Genomic DNA, 17,685 nt, shown 5'->3' with positions numbered 1-17,685 from the left:
CACTGCTACTATAACCCTTCTTTAGTAAGGGGTCCAAAGCTGTGCACAGTACTTCAGGTGTGGCCTCACCAGCAACCTGTATAATTTTAACAAAACTTCCCAATTTTTAAACTCTAGCCCCTTCACAATAAAAGCCAGTGTAAGCCACTGGCCGAACCGAGGGTTACACCATTTTTCCATTTGCCTCCTCATCTACATGCTGTAGTTGTCTGCTGACTTTTTGTAATCCCCACGCACGAAAGCTTAGAATCCTTCTTTACTTTGCTCATATGTAGCTTCCTTCTCTATAGACAATCTTCCTTTTGATTACTTTACTGAATTATATGTCTTCCCACTTGCCCGCTTTAAACTCCATTTGCCAAGTTTTCACCCAGTCGCTCAGTGGATCTATATCCCTTTGCAGAATCACGGCAACATTATCTCAACATGCCTGTCGTTAGCAAATGTAGATACTCTCCATTCTGCCCCTTCTCCTAGTTAGTAATATAAATCATAAATAATTGAAGGTCAGGAACTGCTCCCTGGGGCACTCTATTCATTATACTCTTCCAGACTGAAAAAAGACCTATTTTTTCCAACTTTTAACACACTTCCTTCAATATTTTGAGCTTTCAACCTGTGCTGAAAACCTTTTAATGTTGCACCTTGTCAAATGCCTTTTGGAAATCCAGATGCACTTCTACAAATATCTTTATATCAACACCTATTGTTGCATCCTTGAAGCAAACTTGTTAAACATAATTTAGTTTTTTTTATCAAACCAAGTTGAGTTGATTTGATTAATCTTGAATCTTCTTAAATGATTATCCACTTCTGCTTTAATTACTGACTCCAGTGTCTTACCAACAATAAATGTTACTCTAACTTGCCTCCTGATTTCTTACCTTTCATCTTCCACCCTTAGCTCATGGAGACACATTTGCTATTTCCTAATCTATAGAAGAATTGAAACTGAGTTTTTGAAATGATCACTGTAGCTATTTCATCTGCCTATTACGCTGCTGGCACTTGGGGCAGCTGTTAAGGTCCTCCATTTCTGTCTGTGTAATTTGTCTTGTCCATTTCTGTCTCCATTCTTTGTTGCTGTTTCTGTAACAGTAGTTTTTTGACCAGTCAGGGCTGCTGGCCCTGAGCTGAACCCGGAGGACAGGTGCACCACTCTTAGTCTGGCCTCTCTCTACCCTTTGACCTGGCATGGGTGACCCTACCAGTAGCCCTAACTCCAGTCAACATAATTCTCCGGGTCATTGAGGCATCCAAACCCTACATCGAGGTTGTCCTCCTCTTGGAGTTATAAAGCCATTTAGAACTACAAAATCACAACAATGATGAGATAAGTTCCAGTTTCAAAGTTCAATACCATCTGCGACAAAGCAAACAGTGACTACCTCTTTGGTGCCCCATCCACCACCTGAAATAGTGATTCACTGCACCACCAGTGTGCCCTGGCTGCAGTCTGTACCATCTAGTCAGAGTTTGTTATCCTATACCAAAGTACATGTGTGTACGTTTGCAATAAAAACTTAACTGCAGCAGCATCTCAAGCACATTGCATCACATACATTAATAAGAAACGCATAAATTGTACAAAGTTTCATAAGAAAGAACACAATGAGAATATAAATAAACTAAGTCAATTAATCAAGATTAGGGTTGTGCAGGTTAGTTTAAAAGATTGAAGGAAAATGACTGTTCTTGGACATGGGACCTCAGCTTCTGTACCTCTTGCCTGATGGAATCTATGATAAGATGGTATGGCCCAGATGGTGGATTCTTCTCCAGGTGGAGCACCATCCTTACTTCGAAATAAATTGTGGCTTGGTTTAAATTCTGGAACACTCTCTCCAGAAACATTCTGGGAATTCCTTTTCCTGAAGGACAGCAGTGGTTCAATGATACTGTTCACACCTCTACCAGCAGATGCTGGCCTTTTTAACAATGCCTCTGCCCTGGAATGTAACAACCAAATTCCTTCTTGGACATATTGCTAGTATTTCTGTGTTGTATTTTATACCAGTATCAGTAATGGACTAGATACGGCTACATTTAGCACATTGTCCACCCACTTGCATTTACCTAGTCCACATGTGGACGCTGAACAAACAGTTGGCAGCAGCTAGCACTCAGCTGAAGCTCTGTCTCCATGTTAACTGCAAGAAAAGCCTGTGCAGTCTTTAACCTGGCAGTATGACCACTGAATTCTCACAACCTCTGGTAACCACTCTCCCCTGTTCCTTTTCTCTTTTCTCTATCCACCTGGCCTCCACTGCCTTATCTCCCAACACCCCCACTAATCACTATCTGCCCTTCACCCACACATTCATCCTCTCCAACTTCCTCCCTTTATTCCATGATCTCCCTTCCCCTCCTATCTGATTCCATCACTTTCAGCCTTCCGTCGCTTCCACCTATCACCTGCCAGCTTGTGACACCCTTTCCACCACCGCCATATCTGCCTGTCACCTGCCAGCTTGTGACACCCTTTCCACCACCGCCATATCTACCTATCACCTGCCAGCTTGTGACACCCTTTCCACCACCGCCATATCTGCCTATCACTACCTATCACCTGCCAACTCTTGCTCCACCCTTTCTCTGCACCATTTTATACTGGGTATCTCCCCTCCACCCTTCAATCCAGGTTAAGGGTCTTGACCCAAAACAGCAGCTCTTCACTTCCCTTCATAGATTATAGATTTTTGCCTGAACCGTCATTTTGTGTCCTGCAGATTCTAGCATTGGTAGTCTCTTGCATCTCCGTAACTCCAAATAACATGGTTTAAATCAACTCTTGTGAATTATTCTCAGTAATGTAATTTAAAAGTCATAAAGATTGACACTTGGCTATCTTAAAGTAAGTTCTACAAACTCCTTAAAAGCAGGGTCTGACCTGAGCTTCAGTGTATGCAGGTTGTCAACTCTATTCTTCTCCCTTTAGAACTCATAATATGCTTTAAAAAAAGGGCCCTGTCTCCTCTGCATCAATCACTCGTTGCATACTTGCATGGTAGCACATTGCACTAAAGTATGTCCCACCTGGTAGTGTGTCATAATTCCTCAAATTCTGAGGAATAACCCATCAATTATATGACAGTGTTCACTTTTTTGAACTGTCAAATCATCTTTGATCTGCCCTGTCAGTAGGTGAGGGCTCCTTTCTACATCTGAAACATTAAGTCTGGTGAGGTTGCCAGCTGTGTCCTTTATCTGTAAAGGGACTGTGTACAGACATTGTTCAGCTTGCATTCTAATTGGCTGTATAACCTGTAGCATTTAAGGAAATTTGCTCATCATACAGAAAAAAATGCTGCTGTTTTTTTCCAAATGATTTATTTACTTCAGAATCTGACATCACTGACAGGGTTCATATTGATTGACCATACCTTGAGAAGGAGGTACCTTTGGGCTGAGTGCTAGGTTGATCATTTCAGAGGTTATCTTTTAAGAGCAAAGCCACATATAACCTTGCTTTTCCGTTAGTCTCTGGGTCTCAACCCTGTGACAATTGGACTCTTAGCTGGGCTGCAGATTTTTATTTGGAAATATCCAGGAGCTAGGAAAATGTCAACTTCTCTGCTTGATAAAGGCTCCCGGACGTGAAACATTGAGTTTCTCCTTCCACAGATGCTGCTTGAATTGCTGAGTGTTTACTCCGTTTTCTGTTATTCCAGCATCTTCTGTTTTTCTTTATTTTTATTTCTCCACTTCTTCAAGTCATCCCCACTCCCCCCACCCCCACAAGCTGCAAGTCACACTCAACATCAAAATAAATCCAGGAACCTCCTTTCTGGTTTGTGCGAACATGATACTCAGATAGGTCTCTCGCATTAGAACTGCAGTAGCAAGAGGAGAGACTTAATGTTAGAAAAGGCTACTGTAGAGACATATGAAGGATATTTTTCTCACTTGGATCAAGAATTTGAATGTTTTGCAAAGTAAAAAGAAAGTACTCATAGAGCCAAGTACCCATTTATAGTCAGTGAATGTGATAACAGGACTGAGAGGTAACTCAAAGGACGGTGTATAGAAACCAAGCATGATTTATAGTCTGCCAACTCTTTCCTGAAAGTGAATTTAAGTACAGTTTAAGGCACACTGAAATTTCACTGGTGGTAATCAGTTTGGGAGTATTTGTGTCAATCCATAATTTTTCAGAATCCATTTGAACTTGCATCATGTCCTCCATCCTCTCAGAACTGAGTTGATGGGAAGGAGAATGGTGAAGTTAAACCTCCCAAACTTGCAGTTTGAGAAAGAAATGTGAGCAAATTTAGAGAGACAAATTGGCAATTTTCTAGGTAAGAAGGTTCCAGAGTGTTTTGTCGGTAGCAAAGGGTCATAATTGACAGGTACTAGGGGTAGTGGAGGGAGGCATAATAGAAGTAACCGTGGCACATCGCCAACATTTGTATTCCTGCTCAGATAATCCATTTTTGCTGGTTTTGGTTGAACAATAAGCCAGGACACTTGGAGCTCCCCAGCCACTTGTTACGAGATCTCAGTGGCATGGGTGTCAGTTTATTGCTGCTTCTGATGAGTGGTACCACTCGCAGCAGTGGTGCCATCTATTTCAACGCTGCCTACATTCATCAATAGCAATTACATGACCAAGTGTGTCAAGTGAGCTTGAACCCACAACTTGTCACTCAAAAGAAATGAAGATTTTTTTCTAAGTATTTTGCCCTCTCCAAGTTCACAGACAATTCTGTTGTGAAAATGTTTATTTTTCTAAATGAATACTTGAAAATATCATTGCTGTAAAGACACTGAATTGATTTTCATTATGTGTAATATGCTTCATAATGGATTTTTTCTCATTTTAAATCTATGTCTCAGTCTAGAATGTTATGTTGGCTTGAATTAACTGCCTAACTGCTTTCAGCATTGAATTATTAACAAGAAATGTGGTATGATTCGAATCGGATGGTACTTTATATCCAAAAACAATGTGCTCTTGCTATAGTTGGAGTTTTGTGACTTTTGGAGATATGTATTTGGTTCAGTGTTCAATAAGGATTTAATAATCGGATTTGTTTTGTAGGTATGTCTTCCTTGAGCAGCCAATTTGCCAAAATTCCAAAGGGGCTGAAACATTTAAACATGTCAAAAACCTCCTTGTCACCTAAAGGTACTGATAAAAATATTATTTGCTTTTTCAGTAGAGGGTGTGAGAGGATAATTATGAAATGCATCTAACTTAACTTAAACAGGGAGAGAGCAGAGATTTGAAGCCAGCAGTCAGTTAATTGCATCAATTGCACACCACCAAATAATGACAAAATCTAGTACATCGAGGCTCTTTGTGTTTGAGCAACTTTTTTTTAGAATAACACAAAATTAAACCCTTCTTTGTCCTTTGAGGTCCTGTAGTTTCCATTATTTTCAATGTTGCCCATATTTCTTCAAATGTACAATAATATCTGCCTCAATTGCTGATATTTGGTATAATAACAACTCCATAAACTTCTTTTCCTCTCTATACTTCTTTCCCTGAAGGCATTCTGTAAAACCTCTGCCTCTTGATGTTCTCTTAATATTCTTTCTATGCTGCCAATAAAAGTTAATTTACTTTATCAGCTGTGAATTAATACTATGGCCTTGTACTTGGTGCTTACAACTTTGTACATATCTTAATTTGCCTTGTATTCTGTGTCCTATTTACAAACTTTAAATGCTAGAAGCATTTTTGTGATTTTTACCTGTTCATACTTCTGTTAATATGTGCGTCTCCACCCATCAGTTGATATTTCCCTCAGCTGATATTTCTAATAAATAGTTTTACTTGGACGTTGGATCGTATAACATACTCCCTGTTCACAACACAATTAATTTCCTTGAAAAATAGTGCAATGAAAAATCACAAACAAGAGGAAAATCTGCAGATGCCAGAAATCCAAGCAACATACACAAAATACTGGAGGAACTCAGCAGGCCAGGCAGCATCTAGGGAAATACAGTTGGCATGTCAGGCTGAGACCCTTTTCTCCATAGTTGTTGCCTGGCCTGCTGAACTCCACCATCATTTTGTGTGTGTTGCAGTGAAAAATTATATACTTGCTGCAAATTGCACATCCATTTCCATTAAATCTCTCTCCCCTGTAAGCTTCCCTTTCTTTGTGACCTTGTTCAGCAGTAAATCACGCATGAGCCTTGTATGCTGACCTTCCCATAGATAGCCCCTTGATCAAAATATTTGCTGACTCAGTAATCACCAACTAATCCCTTGCTTGAGCTGTAATATCCAGGAAATGATCTGGTCATCATCAGATTGCTGTTTGTCAGAGTTTGCTGTTAGCAAATTGGGCCAAAGTGATCCAATTCCTTTCAAGTGTTGGTGAACATTCCTGAAAGAGATCTGATAGCAGATATAAAAATGTAGTCTTTTCTATTAAATTGTCATAAGTCTATACCACCATATCTTCAACATGTATTCCCATTCCATGCCTTTCTCCTCAAGTTAAATGTGTCAAATTTAATTATAATAGGCAAATATCATCTATACCACAACCTGTTAACAAGTCCCGTTTCTTCTCAATCTCTGCTTTTGAACTTTATCCAAATAAAGGAGCAGAAACTGATGTAACAATTCCATTGTGCAAACTCTGGTAATTCTATTTAAATGATTACTTTGCTGTTATTCTCTTGTTCTCTGTTTTTTTTTACTGAGATACTCATGGCTTTTATGCAAAAAACAGCTTTACATGAGATCATTCCCAGATTTCAAGTGCATTTTGGACGTAGGTGATACTGATGAGACCTAACGTATTTTCCTAATGTGTTGAGAAGTTGGTAAGCCTTGTCGAGCTACTGATTTTAATGTACTCACAATACAATTACTCAGGGAGCTTGGATCATTTTGGGCCTCAGTCGCAACAGAAATGAATGCATATCAAACCAACATAATGTGCTACCTGGTAGAGAACTTGCAGAATGTGGTGCTCCCATGAAATTATATCTCGTATTTCTTACAGACTGGGTCTGCAAGATGTTAGAATCATACAGCACGAAAACAAATACAGTGGTCCAACTCATCCACGCCAACCAAGACTCCCATTTGATAGTGACGTATATTTGCAATGCACTAATAAGCTATGCCATGCTTTTGTTAGACAGTGAATTGGGTATTAAACCAGCTATAAAGGCACCATCCACATTGACTTCTTTGTCATAGGTGAGGGGAGTCTTTATCTAATACACATTGTACATTTCAAAATATCCAGAATCAGTAACAGTACTTCTGAAATGTAAACATCATTGTATGTTGTAGGCAGAGCTGTTGTATTTTGCCTTCCATTCCCTGTTATCCTTACTCCAGCTTGTCCACTCCATACCAAGTTCCTCTCAGCTGTCGTCTACTTGGACTTGCAGTTTCCCCATGTTAGAGTTTTCAAGCTTCCAACATGTTTGTTTGAATTTCTTCATGACTTTACCCTTTCCTCCTCCCACAAATTTCCAACATGTTTGTTTAAATTCCTTCATGGCTTTACTTTATCAACAGCACAAACTCTTATCGTGTCCACTCGTTCTCCCCATTTCAGCTGATGATGTTGAATGCTGCCCTCAGATATGAACTGATCTCCTCCTCTATCTTGCTTAAAACATATCGTTTCAACCAAGACTTTTGTCTTGCGCTTTGCCTATCTTTATTTTGTTTATACATCAGTTAATAGCCCAGTGTAGCTTTTCTTCAGTGAAGCTGCTGTAGCCTGCAGTTTCCAGGCACTCCCACACTTTTGCTTCCAAACACTGGTGTAGTTTCCATTGTCTTTAGCACATGGGCATCTTTTAACTCATGCCTTACTCCCTCCATTCATCCCACATGACTAACAAATACCTCCAATTTTCCTTTTAAGAGTCACTTTATTAAATCCTCATTGTAAACACCTCTTTGACATGGGCATCTATTGTCATCCATTCCACCGAGAGTTTTCTATATTAAAGATGGTGCCTAAGTACATAAGGTGTTGTTCAAAGATGTACTGTAAGCATTTGAGGTGGAAGCGATATCCAAGTTGGGTTAGAAGGAAAAACACGTGTGCAGTCTTAATCCAAAATGGTCCACAAGGTCTGTCTGAGTGAGCCTGAACCAGTGAATTCTTGTTTATTACTCCTGTCAACCTGAAGTTTCACAGAAAACAAATTAAGTCTGAGGTGGATTTGAATTAAGAAATCTGATCAGATATGAGCTTATATAAACAGATATCAGAAAAGTAGATCAGTTGTGCAGCAAGCCATTGTGTGTCTGGTGGCTGTGACATGAATACCCAATAAAGTTTATGTTGGAGCTGAGAGAAAGCTATTGTACCAAAATGCAAGTTGACTATATTGTTCAGTATATTTGAAGAAGTCACACTATCATAAGTAGTCCCAGATTCAAATACATAATTTTTAAAAAATTATGACCATTTTATGACCTAATCTATCCCAGATAGTTTTTTAAAGGTTAGCTTTATTTGTCACATGTTCATCAAAACCTATCGTGAATTGTGTTTGCATCAGTGAGCAACACAACCCAAAGATATATTGGGGGCAGCCTGCAAGTGTCACCATGCTTCCAACACAGCACAGCCATGCCTTGCTAACCCAAACCCATACATCTTTTCAAACGTGGGAGGAAACCAGAGCAACCTATGTGGTCCTACAAATTCCTTACAGACAGCAGCAGCAATTGAACCCCTATCTTCCGATTGCTGGCGCTGCAATTACACTAGGAATTATTTTTTTACTTTTCTGGCTATTTATATTTATCAGAGTGCTAACTTCATAAATAAAAAATAAAGGTGAATAAAAATAGAATTTGCTAGCACCATGTAACTAGTAGCAGTGTAATCTTGGTTATGTATTGTTTTTAAAAGCAGTGGGATGCAGGAAAATGTTAATGGTATCCAAATCTTATAATCTCCTGCCCATACCCCCCACCACTGTTTCCACGTTGAATATATTGAGATTTTCTTTGCAATGTGTATTAACAGTTCTTTAAAAAAAATCTGAGGTTGACACTACATTTAACAATAAAGCTCATCTCCAACATTTATTACCTTCTCTCAGTATGCCAGAAGGACCAATACCATTAAGGACCATCATTATAATTATAATACAAAACTATGTTCTACCATGACATGATTAATCAGCAATGCATGTCCTATCAAAGATTACATTTTAAAAGCTGGGATGTATTTTCAGCCATATTGCTTAAAATAGTGTAATTGCTGATATCTCTGCCATATTAGAATATAAATATTTTAGAACTGTTTTCATCAGATGCACGTGTACTGCTTGGTTTGTGTTCTTGGCTGACAGACCAATTCTGTAATTTCCTGAGAGTAAGTAACTAAATGAGCCGAAGATTTATAGATCACAATGTGATCTAACAAACTGCATTTAAAGTGGATGTACTATGCCATTTCACTTGGCTAATGAATAATGGAAACGTTTATTGTGTCAAGAAAGATGAGATTAGCAGACAGTTTGGAATATCTGTGATATTAAACATGACATTGAGCAGGGGTTTGGGATGCAGGTGGGGGTGGGGTGAGTGTTGATGGCAAAGCACTGAACTGATGCTAATGCCTGCGGCAGACCAGAAAACGTCCCATGCCACCACCAATAATAGATTTACATGGAAATTCATAATGTATATTTTTATGAAAGATTCTACATCAAAAATTGCTATTTTCTTCTGTAACATTAATTTGATCATTTATTAGGCTGGGTGTAAGGGTGCTGGCATTAGAATTTAGCACTTAAAGGCTATATGCTTAAATGTCTAATCAGTAAGTGGTTGGGCACATCCACAGATTACATTAGAAAGCATTTTTTTGTAAAATCGTTAATGTTTAAAGAAAGGGGAGTTGTGTGGTTGGGGTAGATTGTGTGGAAACATCAAGATTAAGGATTAAGTACTTGTTATCAAGTGCTTTATATTGTTATAAGCAGATCATTTCTTTTATACATCAAACTAAAAGATGAGTAGCACATACAAATGTTGGAGGAACTCAGCAGGTCAGGCAGCATGGAAAGGAATAAACAGTCGATATTTCAAGCTGAGACCCTTCATTAGGACTGGAAAGGAAGGGGGAAAAAGCCAGAATAACAAGTTTCAGGGAGGGATGGAGTGCGAGCTAGCAGGTGGAGCCGGGTGGGTGGGCGGGCGAGGAGGGGATGAGGTGAGAAGCTGGGAGGTGATTGGTGGAAAAGGTGAAGGGCTGAAGAAGGAGGAATCTGATAGGAAAGAAGTGGACCATGGGAGAAAGGGAAGGAAGAAGGGCACCAGGGAAGGTGATAGGCAGGAGAAGAGGAAAGAGGGGAGCCAGAGTGGGAAATGGAAGAGAGAAGGGGGAGGAGGTAAACAGTACTGGAAGTTCGAGAAATTGATGTTTATGCCATCAGTTTGGAGGCTATCCAGATGGCATATGAGGTGTTGCTCCTGAGCATCACCTCATCATGACTGTCGGGGAGGCCATGAACCAACATGTCAGAAGGGGAGCGGGGATTGGAATTAAAATGATTGGCCCCCGGGAAATCCTGCTTGTTGTAGATGGAGCGAAGGTGCTCAATAAAGCTGTCCCTCAATCTATGTCATTTCTCACCAAGTGTATCAGGAGCACCGGATACAGTAGACAACGCCAAATGATTCGCAGGGAAGAGTTGCCTTACTGTTTGGGGACCCTGAATGGAGGTGAATGGGCAGGTGTGGCACTTCTTCCACTTCCAGGGTTAAGAGCCTGGAAGGAGATTAGTGAGGAGGGATGAATGGTCAAGGGAATCGCAGAGAGAGCGATCCCTGCGGAAAGTGGAGAGTGTGGGGGAGGTAAAGACGTGTTCGGTGATTTGATCCTGTTGAAGGTGATGGAAGTATGCTGCATGCAGCGACTCATGGGGTGAACTCTATCCTTGTTAAGATGTCAAGAACTCAGGGTGAGGGCAGATGCTTGTGGAAAAGGGAGGAGCTGTGGGTGAGGGCAGCCCCAATGGTGGAAGAAAGGAAACACTATTCTTTGAAGGAGGATGACATCTCTGATGTTCAGGAAAGGAAAGATTTATCCTATGAAGAGATGCAATGGAGGTGAGGCAACTGAGGAAAGGGAAAGGAGTGGTATTTTTGCAGATGGTAGGGTGGGAAGAAATGAAGAAAGCTTTGAGAGTCATTAGGTTTATAAAAGTTACCTGTAGACTGTCGATTTCTCTAACTTACGTAATTATTCCCATTCCCCTTCCCTCTTCTTTCATTCAGCATCCAGGCTCCCCTCTCACCTCTTCTTCTCTTTTGCCTATCATCTTCCCAGGTGCTCCTTCTCCTTCCCTTTCTCCCAACTTCTGTCACCTTCTACAGGATCCTATCACCAACCCTTCCCTCCAAGCTCCACTTCCCACTGGGATCAGTCTCTCTCTCTGATTTCCTCCTACTCTTCCCCTCCTGGCACTTAACAGAGGAAGTGGTACACCTGCACCTTCCCTCACCTCCATTCAGGGCCGCAAACTGTCCTTCCAAGTCAGGCAACACTTCACCTGCAAGTCTGTTGGAGTTGTTTACTGTAGCCTCCACATCGGTGAGTCCTGATGTAGATTGGGGGACAGCCTTATCGAGCACCTTCGCTCCATCTTCAGATAGCAGGATTTCCCGGGGGCCAACCATTTTAACTCTAATCTCCAATCCCATTCTGACATGTTGGTCCATGGCCTCCTCTACTGCCATCTTGGTTTGGAGAAGCAACTGCTCAAATTTTGTCTGGGTAGCCTTCAACCAGACGGCATGAACATCTATTTCTCTAACATCTGCTTATTTAACTCCCTCCCCTTTCCCTCTTCTTTCATTCTCCACTCCAGTTCTCCTCTTACCTCTTCTATTCTCCTTACCTGCCTATCATCTGCCCCTGGTGCCCTGCCTCCTTCCCTTTCTCCCACGGTACACTATCCTCTTCTATCAGTTTCCTCCTTCTTCAGCTCTTAGCCTTTCCACCAGTCACCTCCCAGCTTTTCACTTCATTCTGCTCCCCTTCCCTACCCACCTGTCTTCACCTATCACGTGCCAGTTTGTACTCCTCTCCTCCTTATTCTGGCTTCTTCCCCCTTCCTTTCCAATCCCGATGAAGGGTCTCAGCCAGGAACGTCAATTGTTCATTCCTTTCTGTAGATCTATCTATCTGGCCTGCTGAGGTCCTCCAGCATTTTGTATTCGATGCTCTGGATTTCCAGCATCTGCAGAATCTCTGGTGACGAAAAGATTATCTGCCTTTAACCATATAAAAGATAGAGTGGGGAAAGTAGTTTGGTACAAGAGGACATAATTTTAAGATCATTGGAAGAAAGTGTAGGGGGATGTCAGAGGTAAGTTTTTTCATACGGGGAGCAGTAAGTGTTTGGTGGTAGAGATGTGTAAATTTGGGAGATTTCTCAGACTGAGATAAGCACATAGAGGAAATAAAAATGGAAGACTATACAGGAGGAAAGCGTTGGATTGATGTTGGAATAGGTTAAAAGGTCAGTATAACATTGTGAGCCTGAGGTGCTTTACTATTCTATTTTCAATGTATTTCTGTATGCACAAAGAAAATGTGAACAACTGTTTATTCTGTACACTCTGCACATTTACAGGGGTGAACAGCCTTGCCCAATCACTGAGTGCCAACCAACAAATTTCTAACTCTCTCACACACCTTGACCTCTCAGGGAACTTCCTCCGAGGAGATGACCTATCGGTAGGTTGGACTTTAATACCTTCTTCATTCTTGTGGTATGGGTATTGTTGCCAGGCACAGAATTCATATCCCATCCATTGTCCTAGAAGGATTGTTGCCCTCCTGGACCATTACAATCCATTGAACTCCTGCGCTCTTGCTGGATGGGGAATGTCAGGATTTGACCTATTGACGAAGAATGGACAAGTCATGATGGTGTGCCACTTGGAAGGAACTTGAATGGTGGTACTTTGCTGCAGCCATATCTCCTTTATCTTTTGGTGGGTGTTGTTCTCAGGCTCAGTGCAGATGTCTTGCTGACTTGCTGATTCCCATGTAATTTTTTCATGTTTTTTTTTCTTCACTGGTATGTTGTTTTAATACCAACATCAGCTATGAATGTCCATGTATGATGGAACTGGACCAGAATAGCAAGGAGTTGGAATAAAAGAGTGTTTAAATTTGCAATGTTATGACTCGCCTGGATGAGTATCAAGAGGTTATTTGACCTGAGGATGAAAATCAAATTTAAACATTCCTGACAATTGTAAAATCGGGAGTGGTGGCATGAAAAATAGGCAGAAATAGGGTGTGGGTATCAATTTTCATCCAGGATAATGCAGAGGCTTCAAAGACTAAATCTTTTGAGTGGAGTTATAGATCAGAAAAAGATTTTTAATGCTGTATTAGAGGATTTAGAAAGATTGCCTTAATTCTGGTATAAAATATGCCCTGACTCAACTTTTGTGGGCAACAATGAATAGGCTGTGTTGGTTGTGTTTCATGCTTATTATTTCATGCAATTATTTAGAACAATTATTTAGAATAAATTTTCTAATTTATAGAGTGCTAACTGTAGTTATTTTAAAAGGAAAAAGAAACCAAAAATAATTTAAATATCTGTGGAGCAAGAAACAGTGAACGTACAAGTATAATCAGATTCCACTAAAAAATACATTCAGAATCAGAATCAGGTTTATTATCACCAGTATATGTCGTGAAATTTGTTAATTTAGCAGCAGCAGTTCAATGCAATAGATAATATAGAAGAAGGAAAAAAATAATTAAATCAATTTACTGTACAGTATACGTATATTGAATAGATTAAAGTTGTGTAAAAAAACAGAAATAATTGTATATTAAAAAGGTGAGGTAGTGTTCACAGGTTCAATGTCTATTTAGGAAATGGATGGCAGAGGGGAAGAAGCTGTTCCTGAATCGCTGAGTGTGTGTCTTCAGGCTTCTGTACCTCCTACTTGATGGTAACAGTGAGAAAAGGGCATGCCCTGAGTGCTGGAGGTCCTTAATAATGGACGTTGCCTTTCTGAGACACCATTCCTTGAAGATGTCCTGGGTACTTTGTAGGCTAGTACCCAAGATGGAGCCAACTAGATTTACAACACTCTGTGGCTTCTTTCGGTCCTGTGCAGTAGCCCCTCCATACCAGACAGTGATGCAGCCTGTCAGAATACTCTCAATGGTACATCTGTAGAAGTTTTTGAGTGGATTTGTTGACATACCAAATCTCTTCAAACTCCTAATGAAGTATAGTCGCTGTCTTGCCTTCTTTATAACTACTTCAATATGTTGGGACCAGGTTAGGTCCTCAGAGATCTTGACACCCAGGAACTTGAAACTGCTCACTCTCTCCACTTCTGATCCCTCTATGAGGATTGGTATGTGTTCCTTCGTCTTGCCCTTCCTGAAATCCACTATCAGCTCTTTCATCTTACTGATGTTGAGTGCAAGGTTGTTGCTGCGAAACTACTCCACTAGTTGGCATATCTCGCTCCTGCACACCCTCTTGTCTCCATTTGAGAGTCTACCGACAATGGTTGTATCATCAGCAAATTTATAGATGGCATTTGAGCTGTGCCTAGCCACACAGTCTTGGGTATAGAGAGAGTAGAGCAGCGGGCTGAGCACACACCCCTGAGGTACACCAGAGTTGATCATCAGCAAGGAGGAGATATTATCACCAAACTGCACAGATTGTGCTTTTCTGGTTAGGAATCAAGAATCCAATTGCAGAGGGTGGTTCAGAGGTCCAGGTTCTGTAACTTTTCAATCAGGATTGTGGGAATGATGGTGTTAAATTCTGTTTGCAGTTAATAAATTGAAGTAGCAATGGTGACAAAGTAGTAGTTAGCAATACTCTGGAACAGTTAAAGGCAGAACCAAAGCTAGAGTAATATTGGTGCTACTGGGCTTAGTTTGGTTGGTTCTGGTACATGTGCTTTTTCAATGTTTATTTGCACATGGCAGTCCATTTGACACAAAATAATGGCTAATGAATATAAATGGTTGTTAATGATTTTGCTCTTTTGTAAGTATGCGAATTGACATATGGATTATTGCAGTAGTAATCCTGTGAAACCGGGTAGTTTGATTTTTTTGTGTGTGATAAATCAATTCAGATGCATATGTTCATCCTGGGCAAATTCTGGATTAGAATGGTTCTTGTTGCATGCTGTGGGGAGAAAAAAATAGTCCTATTTCAAGCCTGTTCAAATGACAGAAAATTCTTCCGGTCAACCATCGGTCTGTCACTGTTGCAAACTGACACTAAGAGTCTCTGCTACAGCTGCTGAACATCTCAACTCGTGTCTTCTATTCAAATGGTACAGTTGAGTACAATTAGTATTGGAAATGTTTGATATGTGCAAGTGAAGTTTGTAATTTTTAAAAATCTAGTTGTAATTAGTTATTTATATTTATCTATTTAACTTGTATTTCAAAGTTCAAGGTAAATTTATTATCAAAATTCATCTATGTCACCATATACAACCCTGAGATTCATTTTCTTGGGGCATACTCAATAAATCCAGAACAGAGTAATAAGTGTAATACAATCAATGAAAGACTGCACCAACTTGGACACTCAACCTGTGTGTGAAAGACAACAAACTGTGCAGATACAAAAAGAAAGAAATAATAATAATAATAATAATAAATAATAGCAAGAGCATGAGATGGAGTCCTTGAAAGTGAGTCCATAGGTTGTGGGAACATTTCACTGATGGGGTGTCAAGTTATTTCCTCTTGTTCAAGAGCCTGATAGCACAGCGGTAATAACTATTCCTGAATCTGGTGGTGGCATTGAGAAGAGAGCATGACGTGGGTGTGGGGTCCCTGATGATGAATACTGCCTTCCTGTGTGGATGTGCTCAATAGTGGAGAGAATTCTATCCATAAAGGACTGGGCCATATCCACTACCTTTTGTAGCATCTTCCATTCAAGGGCATTGGTGTTTTCATACCAGGCTGTGATGTAACCAGTCAATATACTCTTTACTACACATCTATAGAAGTTCGTCAAAGTTTTAGATCTCATGCTGAATCTTTGCAGACTTCAAAGGAAGTAGAGGCGTTGCCGTGCTTTCTTCGTAAGTGCTATCCAAAAAACTTCATGGGAGAATTATTTGTACAATCTACCTATGCCCCAAATAGAGGGAGGAGATTTATTTCAAACTCTGATTTATCAAGATAAAGGGCAAATTACAGGCATTTTTCAGATTGTAGATAATAGTCATGAACAATGATATACCTGAGAAAGATGTAGGATGTGGAACTTAAGATCTCGTTGTAAGTGTAACCTGAATCCACTAAGGCTTTTTAAAGCTAAATAAGGTCTTCGTGCTGCTGTTGTCAGAGCTGGCACCTTGGCTTTAAAATTGAATTTTCCTTCAGTTTACTTTGACTTAAGAACAAGAAATAAAACAAAACTTTTCCATGATGCACGTATTTAAGTAACAATTGTAAAAGTAAAAATTATTTAGTTTTATTTTCTTTGTCCTTTTACAGAATCTATACAATTTCCTGTCTCAGCCAAATGCTCTTGTTCATCTTGATTTGTCAAACACAGACTGTGCATTAGATATGGTACGTACCTGCATTTCTTCTGCTTAGTATTGATATGTCTGAAAGCAAAGACTGGGGTTTTCCAAGCAATAACTTCTGAGGTTTTGCTCACCTCCAGTGAACCTGCCTTCAAGGATTACATTCAGCACAGTGTGGATTTCTCAGTCTTGGCTTGATTTGTAGTTTTTCATCATCTGTTTGGAATCAGGAATTATATCATCCAGATTGCTGATTGATTGAAGAGCTTTTCTGGCACGCATCAGGATGTAACAATGCTGAAAATCATAAGTCTTGAAAGTAAAATTAGTATTGTAAGTCCATAGAGTATAGCTTCTGTAATTCTGATTATGTGTCATTCTGCATATATTAAAGAGGATATTTTTAGAACCAGTTCTGTCATAAATGTCAGGACGGTCTAATCAACACTTTAAAAAAGTTTTAACATTTCTATTTGTTTTAAAGCAAAAATAATGTATTAAGTATTTGTAAGATCACTTTTTTTTGTTGGTTGTATCTGCAAAGTCTGGAGCACTGCAGCTATGGAGGGGCAACGTGTTGCTAACAAGACTACTGGATTTAACTGCACCTTTGGAAGTAGCATAACTTTCTAACAGTTATACCAAGTACCAAAGCAAACACTGGTGCTGCCTTTGTTACTGTGGCAAATTCAGAGTGAACAGGCTTTTCTTTAAATTGCTGTGGGGATGTGGATGTTGCAATTGGTGTTAGACTTCAATTGGTTCTGAAGTTAGGCAGCTAGGAGTCAGCTGCATTGGTGAGTCTGGAGTCAGGTATACAGCAGGTCAGACCCAGCAAAGGTTGGCAGATTTCCAACTGATGGGATTTTTGTGTGCAGTTTTGTTCGCCTGTGTACAGGAAAGATGTAAATCAGGTTGAAAGAGTGCACCGAAAATTTACAAGGATGCTACAAGGACTGAAGGACCTGAGTCATAAGGAAAGTTTTAAATCGTTAGGATCTTATTCCTTGGAACATAGAAGATTGAAGGGTGATTTGATGAGGTATAGAAAATTATGAGGAGTTTAGATAGGGTAAATGCAGGCAGGCTTTTTCCACTGAGGCTGGGTGGGACTACAACTGGATGTTATAGGGTTAAGGGTGAAAGGTGAAAAATTTAAGGGGAACATG

The 17,685-nt window shown here is 40.0% G+C and overlaps 1 protein-coding gene across 6 annotated transcripts in view; it reads left to right on the top strand.

The window, feature by feature from the left end:
- Nucleotides 1-17,685, top strand: part of LOC132378539 (F-actin-uncapping protein LRRC16A-like) — a 331,671-nt gene that overhangs the window by 142,557 nt on the left and 171,429 nt on the right. For all 6 annotated transcript variants that reach the window (XM_059945517.1, XM_059945515.1, XM_059945516.1 and 3 more), the window contains 3 exons: nt 5,042-5,128; nt 12,595-12,698; nt 16,482-16,559. In XM_059945517.1, coding sequence (XP_059801500.1) covers nt 5,042-5,128; nt 12,595-12,698; nt 16,482-16,559 — 269 coding nt within the window. The remainder of the gene's footprint in view (nt 1-5,041; nt 5,129-12,594; nt 12,699-16,481; nt 16,560-17,685) is intronic.

Source organism: Hypanus sabinus, chromosome 20 (genome assembly GCF_030144855.1).
Source record: "Hypanus sabinus isolate sHypSab1 chromosome 20, sHypSab1.hap1, whole genome shotgun sequence".
NCBI classification, from domain to species: Eukaryota; Metazoa; Chordata; class Chondrichthyes; order Myliobatiformes; family Dasyatidae; genus Hypanus; species Hypanus sabinus.
The sequence above is the reverse complement of the archived record's forward strand: the minus strand, read 5'-3'. Positions and strand labels throughout refer to the sequence as shown.